The sequence below is a fragment of the Poecilia formosa genome, unplaced genomic scaffold, assembly GCF_000485575.1.
Source record: "Poecilia formosa unplaced genomic scaffold, Poecilia_formosa-5.1.2 Scaffold117, whole genome shotgun sequence".
Lineage (NCBI taxonomy): Eukaryota > Metazoa > Chordata > Actinopteri > Cyprinodontiformes > Poeciliidae > Poecilia > Poecilia formosa.
This window is the reverse complement of record NW_006800056.1, coordinates 938,848-963,703: the sequence shown is the minus strand read 5'-3', so window position 1 is coordinate 963,703 and position 24,856 is coordinate 938,848. Positions and strand designations below refer to the sequence as shown.

Below are 24,856 nucleotides of genomic sequence, written 5' to 3'. Positions count from 1 at the left end.
GAGAGGTGTGGAAACAAAGCCCCAGGATTTAACACACACACACACACACACACACACACACACACACACACACACACACACACACACACACAAGCGCATGCACACAAAACCAAGCATTTCTGAGTTAAAGGGCTTTTTTTGTTTTGCAGAAACTCTTGCTTATTCTCTAAAAGGAGAGAAGGGAGATCCAGGACCTAAAGGTACTCACTAACCTCACAGTAATTTAAGATTGATTCATATATTCATACTTATGACTACCTCTGTACAGGTGATCCAGGGGCACTTGGACAAAAAGGTGAGGAAATACTAAATGTTTAGTAGTTCATAAACCTGAACATAGGGGTAAAAATCTGTCTGCTTTTCAGGTGATAGTGGTTTTCCTGGACTGCCAGGTAAGACTCTGGGCAAACTAATCCATGTTTTATTCTTCCAAAGAGGTAAAAAACTTGGCATAGCTAATCAGTTCTTTTTGTTCCTTAAGGTCCTCCTGGACAGATTGGACACTCAGGACTGGATGGACCAAGGGGACCAAAGGGAAATCCAGGTAATGGAAACTTGACTTATGTTCCTGTTATGAAGTTCAAGGAAAGAGTTGAGAATCTCCTTGTTTCTGTCCAGGTGAACCAGGTCCAGAAGGACAACCAGGCCAGAGGGGACGGGAGGGACCAATGGGCCCCCGGGGGGAGTCTGGACCGCCTGGTGTTGGAGAGAAAGGAGATAAAGGTTGAAATAGATCACATTTATTTAAAACAAGTTGAGGACGTGCTGGAAGGCCAGGAAGTGCTGATTTGATTATAACTCTGCAGGTTCTCAGGGTGAACCAGGACGTCCTGGTCCTGCTGGAGGTCCTGGACCCATGGGTCCAAAAGGTGAGGACAGGATTCATATTGGATATTAAATCAGTAGAAATAAAAGTTCTTCACCTCCTGATTACTCTGTTTGTTTAAGGTGCTGCTGGAGAGCAGGGTGTCTCTGGAGTCCCAGGTATAAAGTTAGTTTCAGTTCATTTCTTGATGTTAAAGTTGATTAGACAATAATTAATGTTATATTACTGTAAACAGGTGTACCTGGTCCAAAGGGATTCCAAGGCGAAGCTGGACCGTCTGGAGCCAAAGGTACAGAAACTTTATTTCAGCTCACACTCTCATTGGGTTTTTCTCAAACTGGTGAAAACTCTGGACCCTCGACTGGTTGGTCCAGGAATCAGCAGTGTCTTACTGGAGGCATGGACTCTGCTGAAGTCTTAAACAGTTGGATCTGGTTTTACTCGATAGGTAACATTTAGCTGTGACGTATATAATGCGCCAACTCGACCATGAAGGGAGCTACGTAGTGAAGTTAACTGGAAATTGTGTTGGCTGTAAACAACCATCCACACTGCAGAGAGAGAAGCGCCAAGCCGAATATTAAACATTCCTCTTGCTCTGACTTTAATTGCTTAGTATTTGGAAGTTGGACCAACACGGAGTGAATGGCTTCATTCACTTCTCTGTTGCCATTTCCAAACCTCAACCATAGCCAGGCTACAATTCAAAAGCAGCACAGAAACACGACACCATCTTTTACATCTCCTCCTTCTATCTGCTGATTGGCCTGGTTGAAGTTCAACTGGAGAAATCAAGCTTATTGTGACAAATCCTAGATGTATGCAGATGAGAATCGAGTGGAACTGCGTAAGAAGGCAATGGCCAGGCTGTTATTCTAGTAGCTCATGTGGAACAGGTGTTGAATAGTCAGTGATGGGCACCACTAACTCAATAGTTAAATCACCAAGTATGAAGGTTAGTTCTGCTAATATTCATAATTTTAGTGGAAGCTAATGCTAAAGCATCACTGGCTTCAGTCATGTTGATACCCACCATGAGTCAATGCCAAAATATGCTGCGACATAGTATATCACCCTCAGCTATCTGGTTTGGCATTGTTATTAAACAGGAATATTCTAGATGAAGTAGCCAATGTAAAGTTATAATTACTTCTGTTCTCCATCTGCTACGTGTAATGCAGGTGACCGTGGAGCACCAGGTGTTCCGGGAATTAAAGGGGACAATGGAGAAAGAGGACCTCGTGGACCAGTGGGTACGTACCACCAGAGCTAGTTTATGTCTTTAGCTACTATTAAAGTACAACAGCTCAGTTTTCCTTGTTTTGTCAAGTAAATATGTATAAGAAATTTCTACATGGCATGCAGTTTTTTGAAAATCAGCATTTGACAAAGTGTCAAAAGAGGAACTGTGTAACTGTATGAGGAGGTCAAGGATGCAAGAGAATGATGTGTTGGTAGTGAGAAATGGACAAGAGTAGTGGTGAGGTTTGAGGAAGGGTATGCCATGGAGGGAAACAGGTTGAACAGTTCAGGTACCAAAGGAGAAGAGATGTGCTTAGCCATCCAATACAACAGACAGAGCATGAGAGAGGTGAAGGACAGCATGCAGACTGGAGAGGAGAGGAGAGGAGAATATGAGTGACAATGTAATTTAAAATGTTAGCTACCAATCTGCCTCAAAGAAAAGCTTCAGTAGATTATATTGAAAGAGTTTTCTTAAAGGTGAACCAGGAACTCCTGGACCTCAAGGCCCATCTGGACCAAAGGGATCTAAAGGAAGTGGCGGTGAGTGGAAAGATGGAAGATCTTACTGCAGAGCCCTGCAGAACATCTGATCCACAACGTAGCATTGACATCTGTGCTTTAACTGCAGGTGAATCGGGTTCAATAGGACTTCCTGGTGCTAGAGGTTTACCGGGTCTCCCTGGTGACGTTGGTCCCCAAGGTACTAAATTCTCCAGAGCTTTTACTCTACATACAGCTAGAAATATTTTCTTTGATTCTGTCTCAAAAATGTTTAAGGATGTTTTAAACTCACCAAACTACGATAAAAATAAAAGATCCTTCCATATAAACTGTTTGTTCTCCAGGTCCTCCTGGAATCCAAGGACCCCCAGGTACACAGCGTACACTTTTACTCCTGTAACCCAAATTGGTTTGGTTTTCTACGTTTTAAAGTACTTTTCTGGTGCCTGATGCAGGCGTTGCAGGAATTCCAGGCCAGCCCGGTGGTAAAGGTACAGCTTTCTTGTTTTTCCTTTGTGATAAGATTCACACTGTAAAGGAGACCGCCTGGAAGGCTTGAAATGATCGTTCTCTTCTTCAGGTGAACCAGGATCTCCTGGTAAAGTCATCGGCCCGGGTGAGAACAGCCTCATGTCTTCTCCCAGCATTGACCAGGAAACCCCAGTGACTCCTGTATTCAGTCTGGTTTCTTTCTGTTTCCTTCATATCCAGTAAACTCTGACACTGTGGCCATTCCTGGACCTCCAGGACCAGCTGGACCTCCAGGTTCTGCTGGGTCCCCAGGTTTGTCTGGTCCCATTGGTCCTGCTGGAGTCCCAGGCCAACCAGGTAAACCAGGTCCCGTCAATTTAAACATGTTGGATGTCTGAAAAAAGAGCCTTGAACGAGGCACATTTTATAATTATGTAGGTACAAAGGGAGAACGAGGGGATAAGGGAGACAAGGGGGACCAAGGTCAACGTGGAGAGCCAGGTAAAAGCATTCGAATCACTCTGTCAGACACTAAGAAATGTTTTTGATATGCATTTTTTAATTCACAACAAACTTGTTTCAGGCACCGGCCTTCCTGGACCCCCAGGGCTCCCAGGGTCCCGAGGTGAACCTGGACCTCAGGGGCCTCCTGGTATGTTTACAGCAGAGGTGTCAGCGTCCTGCGTCTTTAGATTCAACATCACCTGAATAAAATGGCTGATTAGTTCCTCATGAATTAACCATTCATTTGTGCTGAGTCAGAAAAACATGCAGGCCCCCGGCTCTTGAGCCGATCTCTTGATTTGAAAGAATTCAGAGCAAACGAATGACGTTGTCTCTGTTGTCTAGGTGAGGGTAAGCAGGGGCCCCCAGGCCGCAGAGGCCCTCCTGGAGATCCAGGTAAACACAAATCCAGTTTTATCAACATTTGATAGAAGAATGTATCATCAGCATAGAGAGTGATCTGTGTCTGATCACATGTTGATTTTCTGATCCGTTTCCACTCAGGTGTTGGAAATCCTGGACCTCGGGGAGAGAAAGGAGAGCCTGGCAGCTTCTTGCCAACATCTGGTTAGCAAAACAAATCATACTGTCCTTAAACTTAACCATATATTTTGTTTTTGTGTAATTATTGATGGAATTTTCCTCATTTCTCCTCAGAAACCTTCTTTGCGGGACCACCAGGACCTCCAGGTCCACCTGGTAGGGCTTCGTAAAATTTAAGAAACCATGTCTTCTCCTGTAGTTCTATCATCTCACAGACTGACCTGTTTTTAGGTAAAGAAGGAGCACAAGGATTCCAAGGTCAGAAAATATGCAAGTATTTTGGGAAAGCCTGTATTTTGTAGTGTGTGACTAAATGTAATGATTTTGTTTCAGGTGAACCAGGTCAGCCGGGGCTTCCAGGGAGTCCAGGGGAGCCAGGTGCTGTTAAGTGGCCAAACTGTTGATGATTGTCTGAGTAATGATCCTTCAGTGTTTGATTTTAAATAAGTGATTTCTGTCTCAGGGTTCCCAGGACCTCCAGGACCTCCAGGTAACTCAAACACTGGGTGTGATCTTCTTCAGACCATGATGCATATTATTTTGAACCGTTTCAGAGTTTGAGTTTCTGAGGAATTATGATGAATATTTCCACTTTCCTTGTGTGTCTTGCAGGTGGCCCAGTAAGGGCAGGAGGGGAACCTGGTAAAAATATATTTTATATTAAATATATTAACATCTACAAAGTGCAATGCTCTGGAGGCTATCAGGTCAACAGATTGCATGAAGGATGCTGCAAGATATTCTGTAACAAAACAAGACCTAGTCATATTACATGTGATCCAGAGATCATGCTAACCAGGATATTTTGATATCTGAAGATGAAGTTTAGATAGTTGACCTTAAAGGCATCCAGGTTGTGTGTACATATCAAGGCAAACACACACACCAGGTTCCCTGCTCTCTGTGAGTTACAGTGAGTTTGAAAATCTAAGCAGGACCAGCCAAATTATCACTCCACCACCACCGTGCTTTACAGTCAGCCTGAAGTGTGCAGATATTCTGTTTGTCTTCCTTCTCTGTGGCGCTGCGCATCGTGGCCCAACATCTTTACTTTGGTTTCATCTTTCTGAAGGACATGAATCCAGAAGCGTTGGGTTTGATTCAGGTGCAGCTCTGTAAACCCAGGTCACATCCTTCCAAACAAGCTTGTCTGTTTCTAGTCATGCTTAGAGATTCATTTCTCTAAGCATTGCAGTCTGACCTCCAGAGTTCAGAGATCTTTGTGTCGTTTCCTTCAGTGGTTCTTGTTGCAGCGCCTCCGCAGGCGAGGGGGGGAACATGTTGCTCAAAAGGTTTGGTTGGTTGACTCAGCAGTGGGAAAGAAAACCACAGCAGCTGAAAATGGAACAAATTGAACTGAATCTACCAAATTTATCAAATGTGAAAACTCTGAGTTTTCAGGTGCTGACATCTAGTGGTGAATACAGAAACTGCATGTGAAACTTTGTGTTCAGTCAGTGTGTTATTGCTGTTTGGTTTAATACATTCTCATCTCCTAATGAATTCTTGTTATTTTTCCAGGAAGCTCATTCATTCCTGGACCACCTGGACCACCGGGACCACCAGGACCACCTGGGAGTGAATCACCTGCTGTTGGCCAGTACATTGCTGACTACCTCCAGAGTAAGACTTTCAGTTATTTTTTTTTATTCTTGTAACATGAACAAAGAGCTTAGGGAGGCTTTCTGCTGTGATCTGCAGGTGACAGCATCAGACAGTACTTGGCTGGACCTCCTGGACCTCCCGGACCTCCTGGAGAACCAGGTTCTCCTGGTGTTTCAGAAGATGCCCTTGTGGATAACGTAGCCAGTCGAGTAATCTCCTACATCCAGAGTAAGATCACGATGTTGGACATTTCCCACACCAGCCTGAAGGACGCAGCTCTTTTTCTGACTGTTCTGATGTTTGTTCTGATCATGCAGGTTCTGGCCCGGGGGCGCCTGGTCCTCCTGGCCCACCTGGATCCGTCTCTGTCAATGACATCATCAGTCTACTGCAGCGTAAGTGGCATCAAATCACAGTGATGAATCTTAAGAAGTAACAAGATGCAGTAGGGTTAGAGTAGAGGTAAGGTTAGGAGAATAGTAAACGGGTAAAAGTTGGAGTCTCTTGCATTTAAGACAACTGCATCAAAGGATCCGTATTCCATATGTCTGAACACCAACATGGAGAAATGAGGAAAAGTTAAACAGATGTAACTATTCATTATGAAACATAACCTCATGTTTCAAAGCTAATATGTTCCTATTGTTATGATTGTGGACATCTTGTTTCCAGGAGACGAAGTGAGGATATACCTTATGGGTCCACCTGGCCCACCAGGACCTCCTGGAGGTCCAGGTATCGGCGGCTTCTCGATTAACCCCCATGAGGTGGCTGAACGTGTCTACGGCCTCTTGAATCGTGAGTGCTAAGTTCATGCTTTATGTTCAGTGCAGGACAGAAGTTTTGTTCTGTCTGATTGTCGGGTTGTGTCTGTCACCAGAGAGAGGGGCGCTGGGTGCACCTGGAGCTCCAGGACCCCCTGGGCCTCCAGGGCCTCCTGGTAACCTGCTGGCAAGTAAGAGCTTTAATCATCCAGGAGCGCAGACTCTAATATCCAAACTATTTGATATCACTGCATTGGCATTCTCATTCTGATTTGACCTCTGTTGTTCCAGCTGGGTTTCAGTCTCTCATCGGCCCTCCAGGACCCCCTGGTGCACAGGGTGTTCCTGGACCACAGGGTCCCCCTGGCCCCCCTGGACCACCAGGATTTGGGAGCTACGTCAACTCGGACATCCGTGACTACCTGCAGAGTGAGTTCAGACAGGAGATGTATCTGATGAACTGCGCCTGGAGAAGCGCTCAGTGTCTGTTCTGTACGACTTTATCATTCTGTCTGTGGAGGTTTTGTTTGGACCTTTCTTCTTTACTGCTGAACTCCAAATCTGCTTTCTTTCAGATAAATTGTATAAATGAATGTTATCTTTATGTTTTTGTGTAAATGTTGATATTTTAGCATAAATTTGTTAAATTTGGCCTAAAGTCTTCAATGTGTGTTGGCTCCACCCACTTTGTGAAGTTTTTTATATTTGTCTGGGGACAGACTCATGCTTCTATAGGGAGGACAGTTCCACCTTAAGTTTATTGAAGTTTTGCCCATATTCCCATTCCCCACTAATTATGGAAGACAATACTAACCCTTTGCCGTCCTGTCTGCTGCCCCCTACAGGCGTTTCCCTCAGAGGCCCTCCAGGCCCTCCGGGGCCCCCTGGACCAGAGGGCCCTCCTGGTCCAATCGGACGAATGGTTTCCTTTACAGACCATCACAACAGAGACATGCTGAAGCCTGAAAGACAAGATTATGTCCGGCCTGAGTTTGATGGTAAGGACACGCTAACGCAGAGTTCTGGACCAGAACCGGGTCATGTAGCACAAACCTGTTGGTGGGACAGGAATGAAGTCTCTCTTTTTTCAGGTGGTGATGGTTTGAGTCGACCCATGTTTGGACCCCCTGGTCTACCGGGGCCCCCTGGACCTCCAGGACACAAGGGAGAGCCAGGTTTGGGCAGTAGCACCGAGTGGGGCCCAAACTCTATTAACTTATCCATCATGGCTGAAAGATTGACTGATTACATCAAAGGTACAGAGAAAATTAACGGAAATTTCTCTAACTTTGAATTTCTGCATCTTCACATCTTGTGGAAAACTTTTGTAATTGGACATGATTAGTGAAAAAGATTTAAGGTCAAAGAAAGCGGATAGAAAAACTCAGTTTTTAAGTAAACATACAGTAACTACAGTTTAACCAGAGGTTAATGCTCAGCAGCATCATTTATATTTTTTAATTCTCATTTGCAGCTCACGGCGTTCTGGACGGCATCGTTGAGAACTACAACAGCAGGATCTTCCAAGGTCCTCCAGGGCCACCGGGGCCTCCAGGCCCCGCCTGGTTTGGTTCCCATGGAAACGCCACAAATATTATGGAAATTATTGAAGGTAGGAAAACTACAGAAAACAAATACATCAAACTGTAGTAAATTGGATGATAGACCTGCTAACACCCTCCTGTTTTACAGTCGTTAGGCAGCAGAGCCACCATGGACCTGCCGTCCACGGGCCCCGGGGTCCACCCGGCCCCCCAGGTCCACCAGGAGAGAGCCGACTGTTTGGTTCTCACACCAACGTTGTTGACATAATGGACTACATCAAAGGTAACAAACATATTTAATATTGTCAAATAAATTGGTCATAAATGCCCAACTGTGAATTTTTAATATATTTTTTTTAATTCTTCACAGCACATGGAATGATTGTGGGACCACAAGGGAGACCGGGACCGAAAGGGGACCAAGGACTTCCAGGACTAACAGGAGCAAAAGGTGAGGCACATCCAGGCAAGGAGGGCTTATTTCTGTAGAACCAGTCAGACACACAGCAAATCTAACTGCTTTACGGGACATGTCAGGGTTTCCTATCAGATTTAATGAGCCTAGAGACCAAATCCTGCCTCACATTGCTTAGCAACAAATCAAGGCTGCATGTTGAGGATTTTAGGTTATTAAGAGTTTCTGTCAAAAACATCCTGTGTGCTTGCAGGTGAACGAGGTTATCCTGGGCCTCAGGGATACGGAGGACCAAAGGGTGACAGAGGTCAGTTTAAAAAAAACAGAATGAGATGTTTTACCTGCAACTTAACATGATGTTACTCCAGTGTTTAAAACACAATGGTCACAACAAATAAAAACACATGAAGAGAGTAAAGATTTTCTCACTTAGAGCAGGTCGTTGAACAGAGGGAGCAAACGGAAGAATCCAGTAAAGACAATTAAAACCAGGAGCCTAAATACTGGGAAGCAGAGCAGCTAATCAGAGGAGATGTGAAGCAGCTGTGACAGGAAGCAAGCAGGGAAACTGAGAAGGAGACTAATTAAGACAGAGTGTCTTAATGCTCAATTTGTTTTTTATTTAAATACGTTTTTCTTTGAGTCATCTTATCCTACTACATACATGTGACCTCAATCAAACTTCTGCACTTCCAGACACAAATGAGGGGCTTAGAAGAATATGTTCTGATTTTCCAAGGGAAGTATACCTGACAATCATCTGCATAAACTTAAGATGTATTTTTTTTTTTTAAAATGACAGCAAGTAGAGTGAAAACAAATCACCAGAGGGAGGCGTCTGAGATGCTGTAGTAATGTTTAATTTTTTAACTGAAATTTCTGTTACGTTTCAGGAGATTTATTGCTGACAAGAAAAAGGAGAAGCTCTGGTGTTTGATCGCTGAACTCGGAGCTCCAAGAGGGATCATGAAAGCTGTTATCAGCGACTGAACTTTGTGTAAAGTATTGAATTTTATGGTATGACGTTTGTATTCATTATGGGCATTTTTAAAGGATGTTTTTAAAATGTTTTTTTATTTTTGTATGTATGAGACCAAAGGAGAAGCTTTTGTTTAGAGGAAATATTTTATTTACAGCAGAATGAAAATCATTATACAAGCATTTCTAAAAACTATACATGTATTTAAAAAATGAATTAATGATGTCTATGTTTTTGTTTTCAGTCTGAATTTAGGAAGCTGAGCAGTTTTCGTATAAATAGTAATTGAAAATATTTTTCTAAAAAAAGGTGCACAGCACTCCTTCATTATATTTATTTAACAACTCAGAACAGCCAATCAAGAAAAACAATAACGAGTTGAACCAATCAGAGGTCAGAAAGGCCTAAACCAGTCAGGTCCAGTTTTTTTTAAATTAATAAAAGTAAATGAAAAGAAATTAATTTTTGTGTTTAGTTTAGTTTTCTTGAATACAGAATAAAAACCTCCACAACACATCTGAATCCTAAAAGTCGCAGTAACAACTTTACAATACATCTAAATGATTAAGGCTAACAGATCTACTTTTGGCTTTTCAAGAAACAAAATACATCATCAGAAGATAAAAATACACAAACGTTTCTTCATTTTCCAGATTTTTCTTTCTTTGCTGTTGGAGCTGATAACTTGATGCTTCCTTAGAGAATAAAAACCATGAGTGTCTTTGAAATATTTTACAACAAACCTGAAGGCATTCAGAAGGAAAAAACTGCATCCATGTCAGCCAGGAGATGAGAGCATCGCAGCCTCAACGGAACCACAAAATCTAAACTATCTGGATGAAAATCTGCTGTAACCCGTTCCTTCAATAGGAGTGTTTCAGCCACAAATACATTCTGTATCATAATCACTTAGAATTGACTGACTGATTCATGTTTGACCATAAAAAAACAGAGAGCGATCCGTAGTGTAAACGTCTGCAGGGATCTGAAGGTGGAGATATTTCCGGTTCATCAGGCACTGGGTTGTGGCGACTGAAGGGGCGCCGCAGCAGCTCCTCAGACTTCCTGTCCTTTGTCGGCCCGTTTGGGTTAGAACCCGGTGGAGTGGACGGTGGGGATCGGGTAGAACTTGGAGATGCGGCTCTGGGTGGTCGGGTTAAGGCACTCGGACTCCCCGCTCATCTTGAAGAACACTTCCTGTTCCTGCAGCTTCCTGGCGAACTCCTCCTCCAACGCCTGCAAACAAACATCAGTTACCATGGAAACAAACAAGGTCATAGAAAGTGTTTTTTCAGACTGTATGGAGCAGAGAGTAGAACTGTAATGCTACTAACTAAGAGTTATTAAGCTAACTGTGCAGTTAGCATGCTACCTGCAGCCTCTAACCAAACAGATCGTTTAAAAACTATCAAGTTCAGAGTTTTCTTTCTATATTTTTGTCCTTTTTTCACCAATTTCACTTTAAAAGTTAAAAATTATAATTCAGGTACTTCTGTTGCGGCTTTTGGAACGCAGGAGATAGAAAACAGTTTCTATACAAAACCTCTAAACTAGTTGTAGGCTATGTTTACCACCAATGCTTGTTGAGATATATTCTACACATACTGAGGATCATATTAAAGCCCTTTGGCACCATCTAGTGGTCAGCGTTTTCGATGCATGCCTAATTCAATTCATTATTTTGTTGCTAAAATGTAGGGCTGAAACGATTAATGGAATTAATCATGATTAATTTATTACCAAAATAATAATTCAAGTAGTAATAAATTAATTGTGAATTGGAATACACACCAATAAAAAGCCATTTTCTCAAAGAACAAATTCAGAGCAGCAATTAAGCCGAAAGTTTACAAAAATATATATGTTATGCATTTATCAAGATATATCTATTTATCACCTTTTGCTATGAAATTCTTAACGGTTTTATCCAAAAATTAATCAAAAGGTCATCCCTGCACTGTGCTGATGTTGCGTCGAGCAGAAGGAGCTGAGCTTTTCACATGTTGATGTTATTGTTAGTCGCAGCCCTACTAAATGTAATGTAGTCTGAAATCCACTTGACATGAGAAGAGAGAATGTGATTTGATCTAAATAAATAAAGTGCAGGCGGTCTACCTTCTTCCTGGGCCGGAGCTTCTCCCTCCACTCCTTCAGCTCCACGCTGTGGTCCTCGTCCAGCTCCTTCAGCTTCTGGGTCTCATGTTCGATGAGCAGGTGACACTTCTCATTCTGAAACACAAACATCTCTTCAGCTCTTTCTGCTATGAAAACCTAACTTTAACACGGCTAAAGCAGTTTTCGCATTGAGGACCTGCAGCTGCTGCAGCTCCCGGATGTTGGCGTCGCATTGCAGCTGCAGGTCTCTCATCTGGTTGTCGTGTTTCTGCTGCTGGTGTAGACGCTCGTTCTTCTGCCTCTTCTCCTCCTGAGCTGCAAACTGGGAACAGAGACAGCAATGAGGCCGGCTGGATTCATTCACAGCTTCTCTCTGACCTGAGGCTCCATCCCACCTGCTTGACCTTGTCCCTCTCCTGCTCGGGGGTGATGAGCGCTGCGGTGATGCGGAGGCTCTTCTTGAACATGGCCATGCGCGTCTTGGCTTCGCTGCGTTGGATTTTGGGCAGCCGGGCTCGCTCCTGCGTCTGTTTGCTCTTCAGCTCCTCGATGAGGCGCTGGTTGTAGCGCTGCATCTGCTCCATCTCCTGCAGGCACAAACCAGCTGCTGGGAAAATTCTCAGAACCACAAGACGGGTTTTACTTTGATATTTGGGAGCAGAACAAAGTGTTGCTTCTAATTTCTGAATCATTTCCCTCTGCATGGTGATGAACTAACTGACTGAGGAAGCCATAGACTCCAGCTGATGTCCAGCAGCTCCAGCCATGTTCCTGTACCTTCTCATGTCTCTTCAGCAGCTGGTGTCTCTGCATGAAGTACTGGTCTTTCAGCTGCTGTTTGAACAGCTGGTGTTTCTCCTGCAGGTGGCGCTCTTCCATCTCCCACATTGCAGCCTCTCGTGCTGCATGCAGAAACAAGAAGACAAACATGAGGCGGACTTCTATTAAGTTGTTTAAATAAGAAACGTTCGCAGCCGTCTTAAGCTTATTTTATAAAGATCTCAGTTTATGACCTTTGAACCCTGTCACTTTCATTTCCAGTTAAAGCTGTTCAGGATGACCGGGCCAAACCCACATTTCTGAGCAGTGACTCATTTATGCTGCGTTCCAGTAACCGGGGAAATGTGAAGTCTGAGCTGGAAAACGTCTTAACGTTCTGGTTAAGAAGTTAGAATTTCAACATGGCGACGCCCATAAACATCATTTTACAATTTACTTTCCATTAACGAACACCACTTTTAACGTGTTCAGTTTAGAGTAGTAGGCATTGATTTAATCAGACTCTTGCATCTCTGTCTTATGTTTCCACCACAAGGATGATGCGAGGAGCGGCCATTTTGAAAAGTGAAGTCGTCCTTATAATTCATACCGGGGGTGTTCGGAGTCGCTCCCAGTTTCCCAGTGGGGAAACGATCACACTGGGCATTCCAGTTGATTTTTCTGACTGGGAAGTTGGAATTTTCCAGTTCAGAGTCCCGAGTAAAACTGGAACGCAGCATCAGAGCTGGACAAGGACTGGGTGACTCAACATGATGACCAGCTGCAGATGAACCAAAAGCAGCTGATTTCATCAAGAATATGTGGCTCTCAGAGTCACTTTCTACTAATTAGTCAACTTTATACACAAAACTTTAGAAACGGCTTTGAGGAACCCAAAAACACAAATAACTATTTTTTATTTTATTTAATTAGCTGATTCACACAATCACAAATTCCTGAACTATTGCAGCTGTTACCTGGAAGCCATGGGTAATATTTAACAGAGTCGACCTCCAGGTTATGAGTATTTGCTGCTGAGTGTGAAGTGGCCTAAAAACGGAAGACTGCCCCCTATTGGTTGGGGTCTGTGTCTTTGTGAAAGTCCTTTGATGGTGAATAAAAACCATGTAAAACTGCAGGTTTAAATTTCTACGAAGTAAAAGCATTTCTTCTTTGACTGTTGATACTGTGTTGCTCATCTGAAGCACTTAGCAAACTTGGTGATTCTGGATCATCAAAGTTTATCAAAGTTACAAACAAAACATCAAAGCTAACTTTGATGTTTTGTTTGTAGCTTTGGGATCTATTTCACAAAGCGTGAAGGAAGGTGAAACAGTTCCTGATTAAACCTCAAAGTCAATCTGGGGTGAATTTAAGTTATGGGATGCTCTCTTCCCCCTTTTTCAAAGAAAAGACATAAACATTTTTAACGAGGACACCTAAATAATGTGTTACAATTTACTTGATAAAGGTAGCAGTTTTTAATTAAATCTAAAATACTAAGTAATTAGAAGATTTTCCTATTTATTTTCTATGAATTCATCGTTAACATCAGTTCTCAGCTAGCTGTGCCATCTGGTGGTGACATATTTAACATTTGGGCTCCTGGTCTTTTCCGTTACAGCGGTGTTAAAGCTGAACCAGGGTTCACCTCTGAGCAGCTGCTGCTTGTGGTTCAGGCAGTCTCTCTCTATGGTGGCCAGCTCGTGCTTGTGTTGCTGGATTATTTTCTTCAGCGCGCTGTCCAGATCCTGCTGCTGCTTCTGGAGGAACTCCTGTTCCTGGATTCAGAAGAACACACATGGTTTTTGAATAAAAGTGATATTGAGGTCATTTCTGCACCAACATCAACGAGCAGGGCAGGCCCTCTGAGGTCAGATAAACGTGTCGTTTCCAGGCTCACAGCCAAGCTGTCAGCCTAAGAACAGCTTGAGCTGCTAAACCTGCTGTTAATGAGCGCTTCACCTGTCGGCCATGTTATTCTGGGCTCAGCTAACTCTGAAGGAGTCTGACCTCAACACAGTCAAATGGCACAGAAACTGAAAAACAACCAGAGATGAAAAACAGCTGATATGATGCATGTCAATCAGCTCTGACATCACAGAAACTCTGCACCAATGGGAGTCTGGATTATGATAACTTTCATCTTCATCGTCCCTGAAGGCGACAAGCGAGAGGGAAACTCAATAATCTGACCCACAACACTCTTCAAGGTAGATTTTTTACATTTTCTTTTATTTTAAATGCTTTTTTTGGTAAAGCACCTCGAGACGACATTTGTTGTGAATTGTAGCTATAGAATTAACATGAGAGGCCAAAGACAAACTGCTTCTAACATGTGGCCAGATGTTGCTTCTGCTGTTAATTATAATGAAGGGTTGAGACAAAATCATTTGAACATTGTTTTCATTTTTGTCTTAAATAGGTATTCCAGAGTAACCTTTACTGGTAAAAACAGGCCAAACGTTTCCTCTGACATGCTGAATGGCCGCGCTGCTTCATGAGGACGATTCAAACCACTCAATCCTGACATCAGCCACTCCCTGTGGATCACAGTCCACTGTCCTCCCACTCACACTCAGACACTGAGCGCTCCGGCTGGTGGAAGTGGTTTTAAAGTGCTATTGGTTTCATTAAACAGCTTCAATCATCAGAACAACAATGGCTCTATGATTTAATATAATAAACATTTTTCAGTGTCAGAGAGGGTTGGAACAGAAAATCCACTTTACGACATTTCATTGTGTCACAAGCTGTGGAGAAAGTCCTGTTTGCTGTGAGGCAGGGTGAACAACAGAGGGAGCTAAAATGAGGCAGACAGTATAAGATTTAACCTGGCCTGGTGGGACAGAAGCTGCAGAAACTCTGGAGGACAGATGAGGGCGCAGTTTGTCTCAGCGGAAACATTTTGGACTCTTGAGGGGCAGAATGTGACGGAAGGAGGTGAAAGTGGTGGACGGCTGGGACTCACCACTTTCTTGCAGTTCTTCAGCATGTTCTGGCACTTGGACAGCTCCTTGTCCTGCTCAGCTTTGATGCGCTTGGCCTCGTCTCGCAGCCGGTTGGTGTGCTCCTGCTCCAGCCTCTCGATGGTCTGCTTCTGCTGCCGCTCCAGGTTCTCCACCTCCTGGTCGTACTGACGCTTCTTACTCTGTCCAACACAAACCGCCTCATCACTCAACCGTCTCCATACATCACTGAGACTTTCTGTGACACTGAAGCTCAGAGGGGTTGGAGGAAACATTGTGATGATAGAAGTCAGGAGAGGAGTGAGAAAAACTAATATTGCAACAGAAAAGCAAAGCTACTCAGTTCTGAGCTCTGAATTTCCCAATGTTCACATGTGATGTTCTAACTTTATTATTAGATTTTTTCAAAGAAAAACTGTTAGAAAAGCAGTTGTTTTAAACAGTCAGGAGACTTGATCCAGTGATGCTCCTTTGTGCAGCAGCTTTCACAGAATGTGACTGAGCTGCAGTTTGCTGGGAGGCAGTGAAGTTCAGCAGCTTTTAGCTGAGCTGATCAGGGTGATAACAGAACGGTTTGTAGCTACGGTGACCAGGTTCAGGAAGTTCACAGTGTCATGTGAGCAGGGGAAACGGCTCCCTGTGCTTATCTCTAAACAGAAACTACAGCTGCTGCTGGAGCGGATCCGTTTGAAAACAAGGCTGAAATGTTGTGAAGCTGGAGGAAAGCAGACTCACAGTGGTCTCCTGCTCAAAGCGTCTGTAGATCTGCTCCTTCTGCTGCTGCAGCTTGTTGCTGAGCTGCTGCTGGGCTCTCTGCTCCTCCTTCTGCAGGAGACGCAGCTCCCTCAGCTCCTGCCGCCTGCAAGAGGAGAAACAGTACAGTCATAAAAAATTCCCAGTTTAACTCATTTTCATATTATTTGCATAATAAGTGTTTGGTTTGAATGAAGTGACATGAGCACCTGAGGAATCTCATCTCCTCGTTCTTGGTGTCGTTGTCAGTGACGATCTTTGATGTTGTGACGCTCACTTCCACCCCGTCCACCATGAACTTACGAGTTTTCTTCAGCGTCTTCTTCTGCCGTTTGGAGTCCTGAGGAAACAGCAAGCAGGTTAAAAAGGAAAAGGTCTTGCTGTGGATTTATGTGTGTTTCTGAGGCTTACCTGTATAGAAACAGAACCAGGCTCCTTTGTTTTGGACAGGAAGCTGGAAATGGACAGATTGAGGTCTACTGAGCTGTTGTCTGCAGCCGAGCCCCTTCCTGAGTCAGAATCTCGCTCTTTTTCGTCTTTGGCTTTGTCCGGAACCTTCTTCTCCTCTTCAGCATTCGTTCTGTCTTTTTCTACCGGCTGCTCTCCGTTTTCCTTCTTCAGGACTTCCTGCTCTGGCTCAGGTAGAGTTAGAGTCACCTTGAGATGTTTGTATCGGTCCTCCTCCTCTTCCTGAGCTGGAGTGTTTTCTTCTGGTGCAGCAGGTGAGTCAGGAGGCCCAGGAACCTCGGCCGTGTCCACTTCCTTTTCATCCTCCACGTCTATCTCCAGCTGCTGCAGCTCCTTGGACGGTGTGTCTGGTTGGGCCTCTGACCCCGGTGAAGTGGCATCAGACACGGCCTCTGGAACGTTCTCCTCTGACGGTTTCTCTTTAGGTTCTTCTGGAACTGGAGTGTTTGGAGCTTCCTGTGGTTGCTCCTGTGCAGCAGGCGCAGCAGGTTCTTCTGTGGAGACGGTTTCCGCCACATGGTTGGAGTCGGGAAGCTTGGCCGGGGAAGGAACTGGTAGGATCGGTTCCATCTTCTCAGGGACTGATTCCAAGGGCGACAGAGGGATCTTTTCGTCCTCGGAGCTGGCGACGCTGACGTCAGACGGAGCCCGTTTGTGGCCCTGGAGGAACCATGCAGAAGTTAGAACTGTCATAAATGCAGAGTCAGCAGAAAGCAAATCGTATGAAGTAACAGCTTCAGGACTCAAAAGAACATCCCAAGCACGGCTAAACAACTGCAGCTCCTGCTGTGTTCCACGTTGTTTAACCTCCTCTGCAGGCTTTCTGCAGGTTTCACCAACTCCACCATTATGAATGGAATTTAAGACTCGCACCTACACAGAAATGCGCAAACTTCGTCCAGCCAACTGGCGAAAAACGAACACTTACACATGACAGAAACAAAAAGAGGTAGCTATCAAGGCTGTTAGCAGCGAGTTAGCAGTAGCATCAGCCGTCTCGAGTCAGTGAAGACGTCCGAGTGCGGCTCAAGCGTTTGCCTGACCGAAACGATTCGTGAGAAAACAAAATGAAAATAATATGAGGTTAAATAGTGACAAAATTTAAGGCATTGATGTCAGGTTAGTTTTTTACACTAAATTTTAACCATTTTAAAGGCTTTCATTTTAGACATTTGAAGACTTTAAGTATGAGCAGGTACCATGCTGTCAGATGTTACCGTCTTTAACTTATGCTGGAAGATTTATGGGTGAGTCAGATAAATGTGATATAGATGTAGAAATGGATATCAGGCTGTTGCTGTTTCTGGTGTAGAAAGTTAAAACAGATGTGGTCTGCATAGAAACTGGTTTTTCTAATATCTGTGTTGGTGTGGACAGATCTCCAATGTCTGCAATTTATTATTTTGACCAATTTTCTTCTAGATTCAGTTTCTTGTTTTCAAATTGCTGAATCCTCATTGAACCATTTCACTCACAAAGAGAAGGTTTATGATTTTAATGTGATGCCAGCTTGGTGCTGTGTTCCAGTCATTCTGGGTTTCATGTGGCCTTGAGGAGCTGCAGTCATCATGATAAACAATGGAGAGATCAACGCTCAAAGTGACCCAACAGGAAGGATGTTTATGCAGAAACAGAACTAGAGTAATTAGTGTTTGCAGTGGCAGCATTCCCACGTCCTGCACCTTCTTGGCTTTTGAGGATGAAAACATTAACTAGGATCTTTAATTTTCCATCAAGCAGAAATGCCTAGCCCATAAAAGCATGATCTGAATAACAATCCTCTTTCTGTTAACTTCATGTTCAGAACTCAACAAACACTGAACTTGAGTCTTTTTGAATTCCTGTAGGACTTTAGTTTCTGTTTCAAACAGAAGGCATACCTCTAGAATGTGCAGCAAGCTCACAAATGTTTATATTATAACCAATCCTGGTTTTGTTTTGATCATAAAGAGAAGATATTTGGACAGCTGTTGGTACTTTGAGACATAACGGTTTGATCTCCCTGCCTCCATACTGAATATGAGGCTATAGCTGTTTCTATTACGGTCAAAAATAACAGATCTTACAGTCACAATAGATATTTAGCATTTTCTTTTTAATACAGTTAAAATACTCTTGAGTTATGAGTGAAAAGTATCAAATATTAACAACCACTCTTTTTTTCACGTCATAAATATCCAGTAAAATAGACTTTGATGTAAATATCTACTCACCAGATGTGCCTCGGTCTCTTCCTCCTCCTCTTCCTCTTTGTGCTCTTCGATCTCCTCGGTGACCTCAGCCTTCGCCTCGGCTATCAGCTCCCTCAGCGGCCGGCTGTCAGTCACAGTCGAGACGAACGAATGCTGCACACAAGACAAGACCGAAGGCTTGTTGGTAGATAAAAACCAATGTCATTCCAGGCGTTGTTCATAAGAAGAGAAATGGAAACCAAACTCAAAGACTCAGCCAATGATCAGCTGCTGGGTGTCAGCTACCTGTAAACAGTCAAACAATTAGAAGAATGTGAAGATAATCAAGACGCCCAACAAAAAACCCATGATAGAAAAATAACATGATGAGAAGAGACTACAGTATGATTTGCTTAAGAACACGTTCAAAACGCAAAATGGAGCAACAATGTTGTTTGTCAGACGACCCCAAACACTAAATTCAAGCCAGAGTAACGCTGAAGTGAAGTGGGTTGACATCTGGGTCTGTGATGTCAACCCACTTAAGGAAAGTAAGGAAATCATCCCAGATTTCCTTACTTTTAAGATTTCGGTCGATACTTACAAGTGAAACTGATCTTATTTTCTTATTTACCTCGGCAAAGGTCTGAAAATCAGCCGCTGTCCTCTTTTGCTCCGTTAGAGATGGCTGTTGACTGATAAGTCTGCACATGAGCAGTTATACAATAGGCACCCCACTGTTGCTAACTTCATCGCTATATTTAGCAACTTTTCTGACAAAAAAATAAAAAATAAAAATCTGTTCTGGCAGGTGAAGTTTTTCAGCCAGAAACTGCAATTGTTGCTCCTCCAGTAACATTAAAACTGATGTTTTTGTCCTGAGCTTGAAACCCTGTTCAGAGGCAGCAGAAGCTGGTCGACTCCATGCAGTGCAGATTTGAAGCCGTTTTTAGAAACAACCAAATCTTAGTGCAGTGATTCACTAGAAGGTCAAATCATCAAGCAGTAAATATTTCAGTCTGAGCGTCTGCAAAGAGAAATGCAGAAGCTGCTATTACTAATCTTTTTTCTTTACTTTCCGCAAATTAATAACAAATCTGATCATTTCTGTTTTAACCTTCTGATTTGTGTGCATGGAAAGAAAAACTACTATTCTATTTTCAGCTTCATTTACTTTCAAGTTGAAAGCTGTTCAGAGTGATAAGAAGCAGAGACGTGACTCCGCTGATAACTGAACCCAGTTAGAGACACAAACTGCACAAAGTTTAAGATTGTGATAACACATTAAACACATTATGCAAGACCAGCTGAGTGTTCAACACTAACCATCGTCTGCCTACACTTAACAGTAAAAGCACTTCAATCCATCAGCAAAATGCAAGATTTAAACACGGTCTCACCTTCTTCGGTTTAGAAATCTGCTGCATGTATTCTATGGCAGGCCTGATGATGTGAAGCTTCTTAGATATCAGAACCTTCATCGGCGGCAGGCCGCTGTTTTGTATTTTTAAACCCATTGCGTTGTCTGTGCAGTGCTGTGGTTTTCCCAATGTGCATGAGGTAAAATGCGTCCGGCTGGCCTGCCTGTCTGCACACTGAGTGAATGAGCAGCTCTGGTTTAGCACCTTAAACCCCACGGAAAAAGCAAAGCCTGCTCTGCTGACGTCAGCTCCAGCAGAGGGATGAGTGTCAGTCCTACTGGGACAGACGGCTCAGAGCGTACAGAGCGGCTCAACAGATGTCGCACCGGGTTCTGATGGCAGGTGGTGCATGGGTGGAGGTGGGGGAGGAAGTGGCTTAGAAGTGGCCAGGTGTTGGGGATAATCACACATTGAGAGATTTAGCTTTGGACAGACGGTACCTGAAGAAGCTGCGCTGCAGTCCATCTGCTGTCCAGGTTCTTGTCCAGGCAACGTTTCAGGAAGTCGCTGAACTCTGGAGACCTGAGCAGAGAAAACCAAACATTTAGTCAGCTGTTCACTCAGCCGTCAAACAGAAACATGGCAACTCACCAGCGCGACGGCTGCATCAGTGTGGGCGGGTCGGACTTTGCGATCTTCAGCAGGACTCTCATGGGGTTCATCTCGTGGTTGGGGGGCTCGACCTGCGCCAGCTCGATTAAGGTGACCCCCAGGGACCAGATGTCGGCCTTGTAGTCGTATGGACGGTCCTTGGAGGTCTCACACATCACCACCTCAGGGGCCATCCTGAAAACATTCATCCAACCTTCAACTTTCACGTTTTATCAAAATGTTTCAACAAATAAAAACCTGAAATGTGTGCTGGGCTTTTTTCTTTACTTACATGAGGATAATTAATTTATCCTCATGTGTAAATGAAGATATTTGCAAGAGAAACAACTATAGTGAATAATTCTTCTTAGTCCTAATGTGCTATATTGATTGTTTTGGTTTTCCATATGAAGTGAATGAGTGTTTTTCATTATAGTATAATTAATTAGTTTTGATCTATGGCCTCTTTTTTGTAATTGTTTATTTTTGTAGTTACTTTTATTTTTAATTTTCTATGTGATCTATGTATGCTACGTATTATTAGTTGTTTATGTTGAATGTCTTTCTTCCTTTTATTTGGATCTCCATTAGTCGTAGTTCTCTGCTTCTACTCCCACTACTCTAACCTGGTGGATTCACTGAGGGTGTCATGGTAGTAATGCTCTTACATGTATGTTGCGTCCCTGCAGGTTTTTGGGGGGATGCTGAAGGAGTATGGGGTATTTGGGTGGCTTTTAATAGAGTAGAGTAGAATATTTATTGTCACTCTAACAATGAAACATTGTACAACAACATTTAGGTGCAAATCTCCAGATAAAAACAATGTCTCACCTAAAACAAAGATTATAAATAATTACTTTCATTGCATTTATCCCTTGATAAAAAGCTAACTGAAAAATGACCACTGACCAAATTGACCACTTAGCAGCATTCAGCATGGTGATGGCTGATGGATAAAAACTGGTTCTAATCATTCCTTGTAGAGCTGCTTCTGCCTTCTTGGCACCAAGTCAAGTCTGTTTCCAGTTGGACTCGGTCAGGGCTGTCCCCTGTCCACCAGTCCTGTTTCTGGTGTTCATGGATGTGATGGAGGTGGTGGAGAGGAGGGACTGTGTGTTATGTCACACAGACCCTCATCCCAGCGGATCAGGCCATGATCAGGGTAGGCTCCTCTAAAGCCTCTCCAGTTCTTTAACTGGTTCTTCTCCAGTCTGTCCTGCTCAGATTCGTCTCCTTTAGCAGATCATTCATGTTCTTCCCATGTATGGTGCGCAAGCAATTTCATTGGTAGCAGAATGCCTGCATTGATTGGCCTGCGATTTACGTCACTGCATGAGTGCAAATCTCCAAACAACATCTCAACCACTGCGATGTACCAGTGGACATGTCGCCTGCTATCAGAGAGCAGCGCCAGGAAAACACGCGTCAATGTTTGGAGCAGAATAACTGCAAACGGCAGAAGAACTTGTCTTGGAAGAACTGGAAACCAATGAAGAAATGAGAAACTGTCCAGCTGTGGTCAACGTTCTGTTTGAGACAATTGTTGTTTTGTCCTAACCGGTGTGAAACGCTGTTAGCTGCTCAAAGTTGACAGGAAGATGAAGTTAAATACACAACAGACAGCAGAAAACCTGCTGGAGGCTGCATATAATTTGTAGCTATAATTGGACAAAGGATTGAGTCAAGCAGGCACAGAAAACTTCTCACATTTATATTGCAATACAAAAATACATTTAAAAAATCCCTAAAACTTTGTATAATTTTTTTTCTTCCTCACAATTATGCACAACTTTCAATCACATAGAAGCCTAATGAAATACCTTGAAGTTGATGAAAAAGCTCATAAATGCTTTTGTGCAGCTCAATATTTTCTGGGAAGTTTACTTTTTATAAAATGTTGCATTAAAATAGAGGAATTATTCCTCCACTTACCAGTAAGGCGTTCCAATGAAAGAATCTCTCCGCTGAAGCGTCTTTGTGTTTTTGGCCGATACGCCAAAATCAGCTGAAAGCCACAAAACACAGAAATGAGTCAGAATAACTGAATCAGGAGACTTTGGGTCATGTGAAACCAACAGTCTGATTTTCCTGCAGGCAGATACTCGGACACCTCTGTGTGTGTTATGTCACTGGACACAATGTCTGCTGTGTATTTCACCATGACTCATGCCACTCTGAATAAACCTGCATTACTACAACTTCTGTGGTCAGCAGCACCAAACGGTGGATGCTGAACAGGAAAGCCACAAACCAATAAGAGACTGAGGCGTCACACTTCATTTCAAAGCTCTTATTATTAAATAGTATGAATCTTTAGGTTTCTCTGTGGTTGATTCTGTATTTATTTGGCAAGAGTCTGTCAGTGTTTCTCATCTTGGTAATATTTGCTCAGTCTGCTTTGCTAAAGTAGATTTTCTGGATTCTGACTGAGCCATGAAAAAGTTGATTCTTTAAACGCAGAATATTAGGTTTTATCATCTATTATTACTGACAGAAAGTTTTCAGTTTGTACAAACGAGCACGAAGCTGGACAGGCCAACATTTTTCTTCTATTTAATCCAGATGCTTGAAATGAATCACCAGAAAGGCGTCACATGAACATAATATGGGTCTAAATTACCAAGGCTAAAATAATGGGAGTTAAAAACTACTGAAGTGGCAGAACTGTGTTTATGACCTAACACTTTGTTTTAAAAATGAAATAATTAAGTAATCATTTGAGGAAAACATCACAACAGTATTCCAGGTATCTAAAATGTTGAATTATTGGTAAATATTTGCAGTATCTGCTGGCAGAGGTTAAATTCATGTGAAGAACAGAGCCTTTGTTTAGAACACGGGACGTCATGGCGCCGTCACCAGCTGGTTCTTACCCAGCTTCACGTCTCCGTCCAGAGTGAGGAGGATGTTGCCGGCCTTCAAGTCTCTGTGAATGATTTTGTTTTCGTGGAGGTAGACGAGCGCCTGCAGGGTCTGCTTACACACCACCCGGATCTGCGGCTCGGTCAGGGGTCTCTCCAGTTCTGAGCAGAAGAGGGATGGTTGCCATGAGCATGTGCTTTAAATCAGCTCAGCATGGCACGCTAATGTAGCCTAATTGTAGGTGGTGATACGGCTTAAACCACAATTAAAGTCTTGCAGAAAGCAAGAAAGAAAGCGACCATGTGGGTGGTCCGCTGAGGCCTTTTTTCACTTTCGCTGCTGGTTCAAGCCATTTCCCTGTTGGTGAAACAACCTGTGATAAAAAGTGGAACTGCTGACTCACCGAGCATGACGGCATCCACTGCCCCTCCTGCACAGAACTCTATGAGGATCTGCCAACGACAGGAGAAAACACAGGACCAGCGTTAGCTTCCAAACATCTGCTTTTCTTCAAATAAAACACACATGAAGCTCATAGAAGATTTGACCTCTCACCTACTTTCACGGCTTTTTTTTAACCAGACTATTAAGTCTCCCCAAAATAACCTTTAATTGTCCACAAGTGACCTCTCCAGTTTTTTCAGAATGGTTGTTGAAGTAGTTTCTTACATGTGAAAGATTTTATTTTCCAAATTTGTAAGTTTGTCAGAAGGAAAATAAAAAATTATTTCAATTCAAACCAAAAGTACTCTATTCATCCTAAAGGGNATGATGTTACTCCAGTGTTTAAAACACAATGGTCACAACAAATAAAAACACATGAAGAGAGTAAAGATTTTCTCACTTAGAGCAGGTCGTTGAACAGAGGGAGCAAACGGAAGAATCCAGTAAAGACAATTAAAACCAGGAGCCTAAATACTGGGAAGCAGAGCAGCTAATCAGAGGAGATGTGAAGCAGCTGTGACAGGAAGCAAGCAGGGAAACTGAGAAGGAGACTAATTAAGACAGAGTGTCTTAATGCTCAATTTGTTTTTTATTTAAATACGTTTTTCTTTGAGTCGTCTTTCATCCTACCACATACATGTGACCTCAATCAAACTTCTGCACTTCCAGACACAAATGAGGGGCTTAGAAGAATATGTTCTGATTTTCCAAGGGAAGTATACCTGACAATCATCTGCATAAACTTAAGATGTATTTTTTTTTTTTAAAATGACAGCAAGTAGAGTGAAAACAAATCACCAGAGGGAGGCGTCTGAGATGCTGTAGTAATGTTTAATTTTTTAACTGAAATTTCTGTTACGTTTCAGGAGATTTATTGCTGACAAGAAAAAGGAGAAGCTCTGGTGT

At 43.1% G+C, this 24,856-nt stretch overlaps 2 protein-coding genes across 3 annotated transcripts in view; one reads left to right on the top strand and one right to left on the bottom strand.

Annotated features, from left to right (window-relative positions):
* col17a1a (collagen, type XVII, alpha 1a) overlaps positions 1 to 9,856 on the top strand; it is an 18,543-nt gene extending 8,687 nt beyond the window's left edge. The window contains exons 18-54 of the mRNA XM_007560635.2: positions 150 to 200; positions 269 to 295; positions 366 to 392; positions 482 to 544; positions 619 to 723; positions 807 to 869; positions 949 to 984; positions 1,062 to 1,115; positions 2,008 to 2,079; positions 2,549 to 2,611; positions 2,700 to 2,771; positions 2,917 to 2,943; positions 3,028 to 3,063; positions 3,153 to 3,188; positions 3,284 to 3,400; positions 3,482 to 3,544; positions 3,627 to 3,695; positions 3,893 to 3,943; positions 4,052 to 4,114; positions 4,205 to 4,246; positions 4,322 to 4,348; positions 4,424 to 4,468; positions 4,554 to 4,580; positions 4,703 to 4,732; positions 5,612 to 5,713; positions 5,792 to 5,923; positions 6,013 to 6,090; positions 6,368 to 6,493; positions 6,576 to 6,650; positions 6,751 to 6,888; positions 7,305 to 7,457; positions 7,551 to 7,715; positions 7,934 to 8,071; positions 8,152 to 8,286; positions 8,374 to 8,454; positions 8,672 to 8,725; positions 9,312 to 9,856. Of these exons, the coding sequence (XP_007560697.2) occupies positions 150 to 200; positions 269 to 295; positions 366 to 392; positions 482 to 544; positions 619 to 723; positions 807 to 869; positions 949 to 984; positions 1,062 to 1,115; positions 2,008 to 2,079; positions 2,549 to 2,611; positions 2,700 to 2,771; positions 2,917 to 2,943; positions 3,028 to 3,063; positions 3,153 to 3,188; positions 3,284 to 3,400; positions 3,482 to 3,544; positions 3,627 to 3,695; positions 3,893 to 3,943; positions 4,052 to 4,114; positions 4,205 to 4,246; positions 4,322 to 4,348; positions 4,424 to 4,468; positions 4,554 to 4,580; positions 4,703 to 4,732; positions 5,612 to 5,713; positions 5,792 to 5,923; positions 6,013 to 6,090; positions 6,368 to 6,493; positions 6,576 to 6,650; positions 6,751 to 6,888; positions 7,305 to 7,457; positions 7,551 to 7,715; positions 7,934 to 8,071; positions 8,152 to 8,286; positions 8,374 to 8,454; positions 8,672 to 8,725; positions 9,312 to 9,355 (2,687 nt within the window). The 3' untranslated portion in view covers positions 9,356 to 9,856. The remainder of the gene's footprint in view (positions 1 to 149; positions 201 to 268; positions 296 to 365; positions 393 to 481; positions 545 to 618; positions 724 to 806; positions 870 to 948; positions 985 to 1,061; positions 1,116 to 2,007; positions 2,080 to 2,548; positions 2,612 to 2,699; positions 2,772 to 2,916; positions 2,944 to 3,027; positions 3,064 to 3,152; positions 3,189 to 3,283; positions 3,401 to 3,481; positions 3,545 to 3,626; positions 3,696 to 3,892; positions 3,944 to 4,051; positions 4,115 to 4,204; positions 4,247 to 4,321; positions 4,349 to 4,423; positions 4,469 to 4,553; positions 4,581 to 4,702; positions 4,733 to 5,611; positions 5,714 to 5,791; positions 5,924 to 6,012; positions 6,091 to 6,367; positions 6,494 to 6,575; positions 6,651 to 6,750; positions 6,889 to 7,304; positions 7,458 to 7,550; positions 7,716 to 7,933; positions 8,072 to 8,151; positions 8,287 to 8,373; positions 8,455 to 8,671; positions 8,726 to 9,311) is intronic.
* A 191-nt stretch (positions 9,857 to 10,047) lies between these two features.
* LOC103143893 (STE20-like serine/threonine-protein kinase) lies at positions 10,048 to 24,018 on the bottom strand. Of its 2 annotated transcripts, XM_007560607.2 has the most exons (16): positions 23,910 to 24,018; positions 23,518 to 23,667; positions 22,577 to 22,649; positions 20,645 to 20,839; positions 20,494 to 20,575; positions 18,675 to 18,806; positions 16,405 to 17,121; positions 16,203 to 16,333; positions 15,976 to 16,099; positions 15,243 to 15,422; positions 13,923 to 14,052; positions 12,290 to 12,414; positions 11,908 to 12,099; positions 11,709 to 11,834; positions 11,513 to 11,626; positions 10,048 to 10,633 (listed from the first exon to the last, which is right to left on the bottom strand). In XM_007560607.2, exons 1-16 carry the CDS (start codon positions 23,914 to 23,916, stop codon positions 10,487 to 10,489), a joined length of 2,625 nt encoding a protein of 874 aa, XP_007560669.1. In that variant the 5' UTR covers positions 23,917 to 24,018; the 3' UTR covers positions 10,048 to 10,486. The 2 variants fall into 2 exon arrangements, with proteins under 2 accessions (XP_007560669.1, XP_016531099.1); XM_016675613.1 differs by lacking the exons at positions 20,494 to 20,575; positions 20,645 to 20,839; positions 22,577 to 22,649; positions 23,518 to 23,667; positions 23,910 to 24,018 and adding an exon at positions 20,033 to 20,226.
* Positions 24,019 to 24,856: the final 838 nt, after the last annotated feature.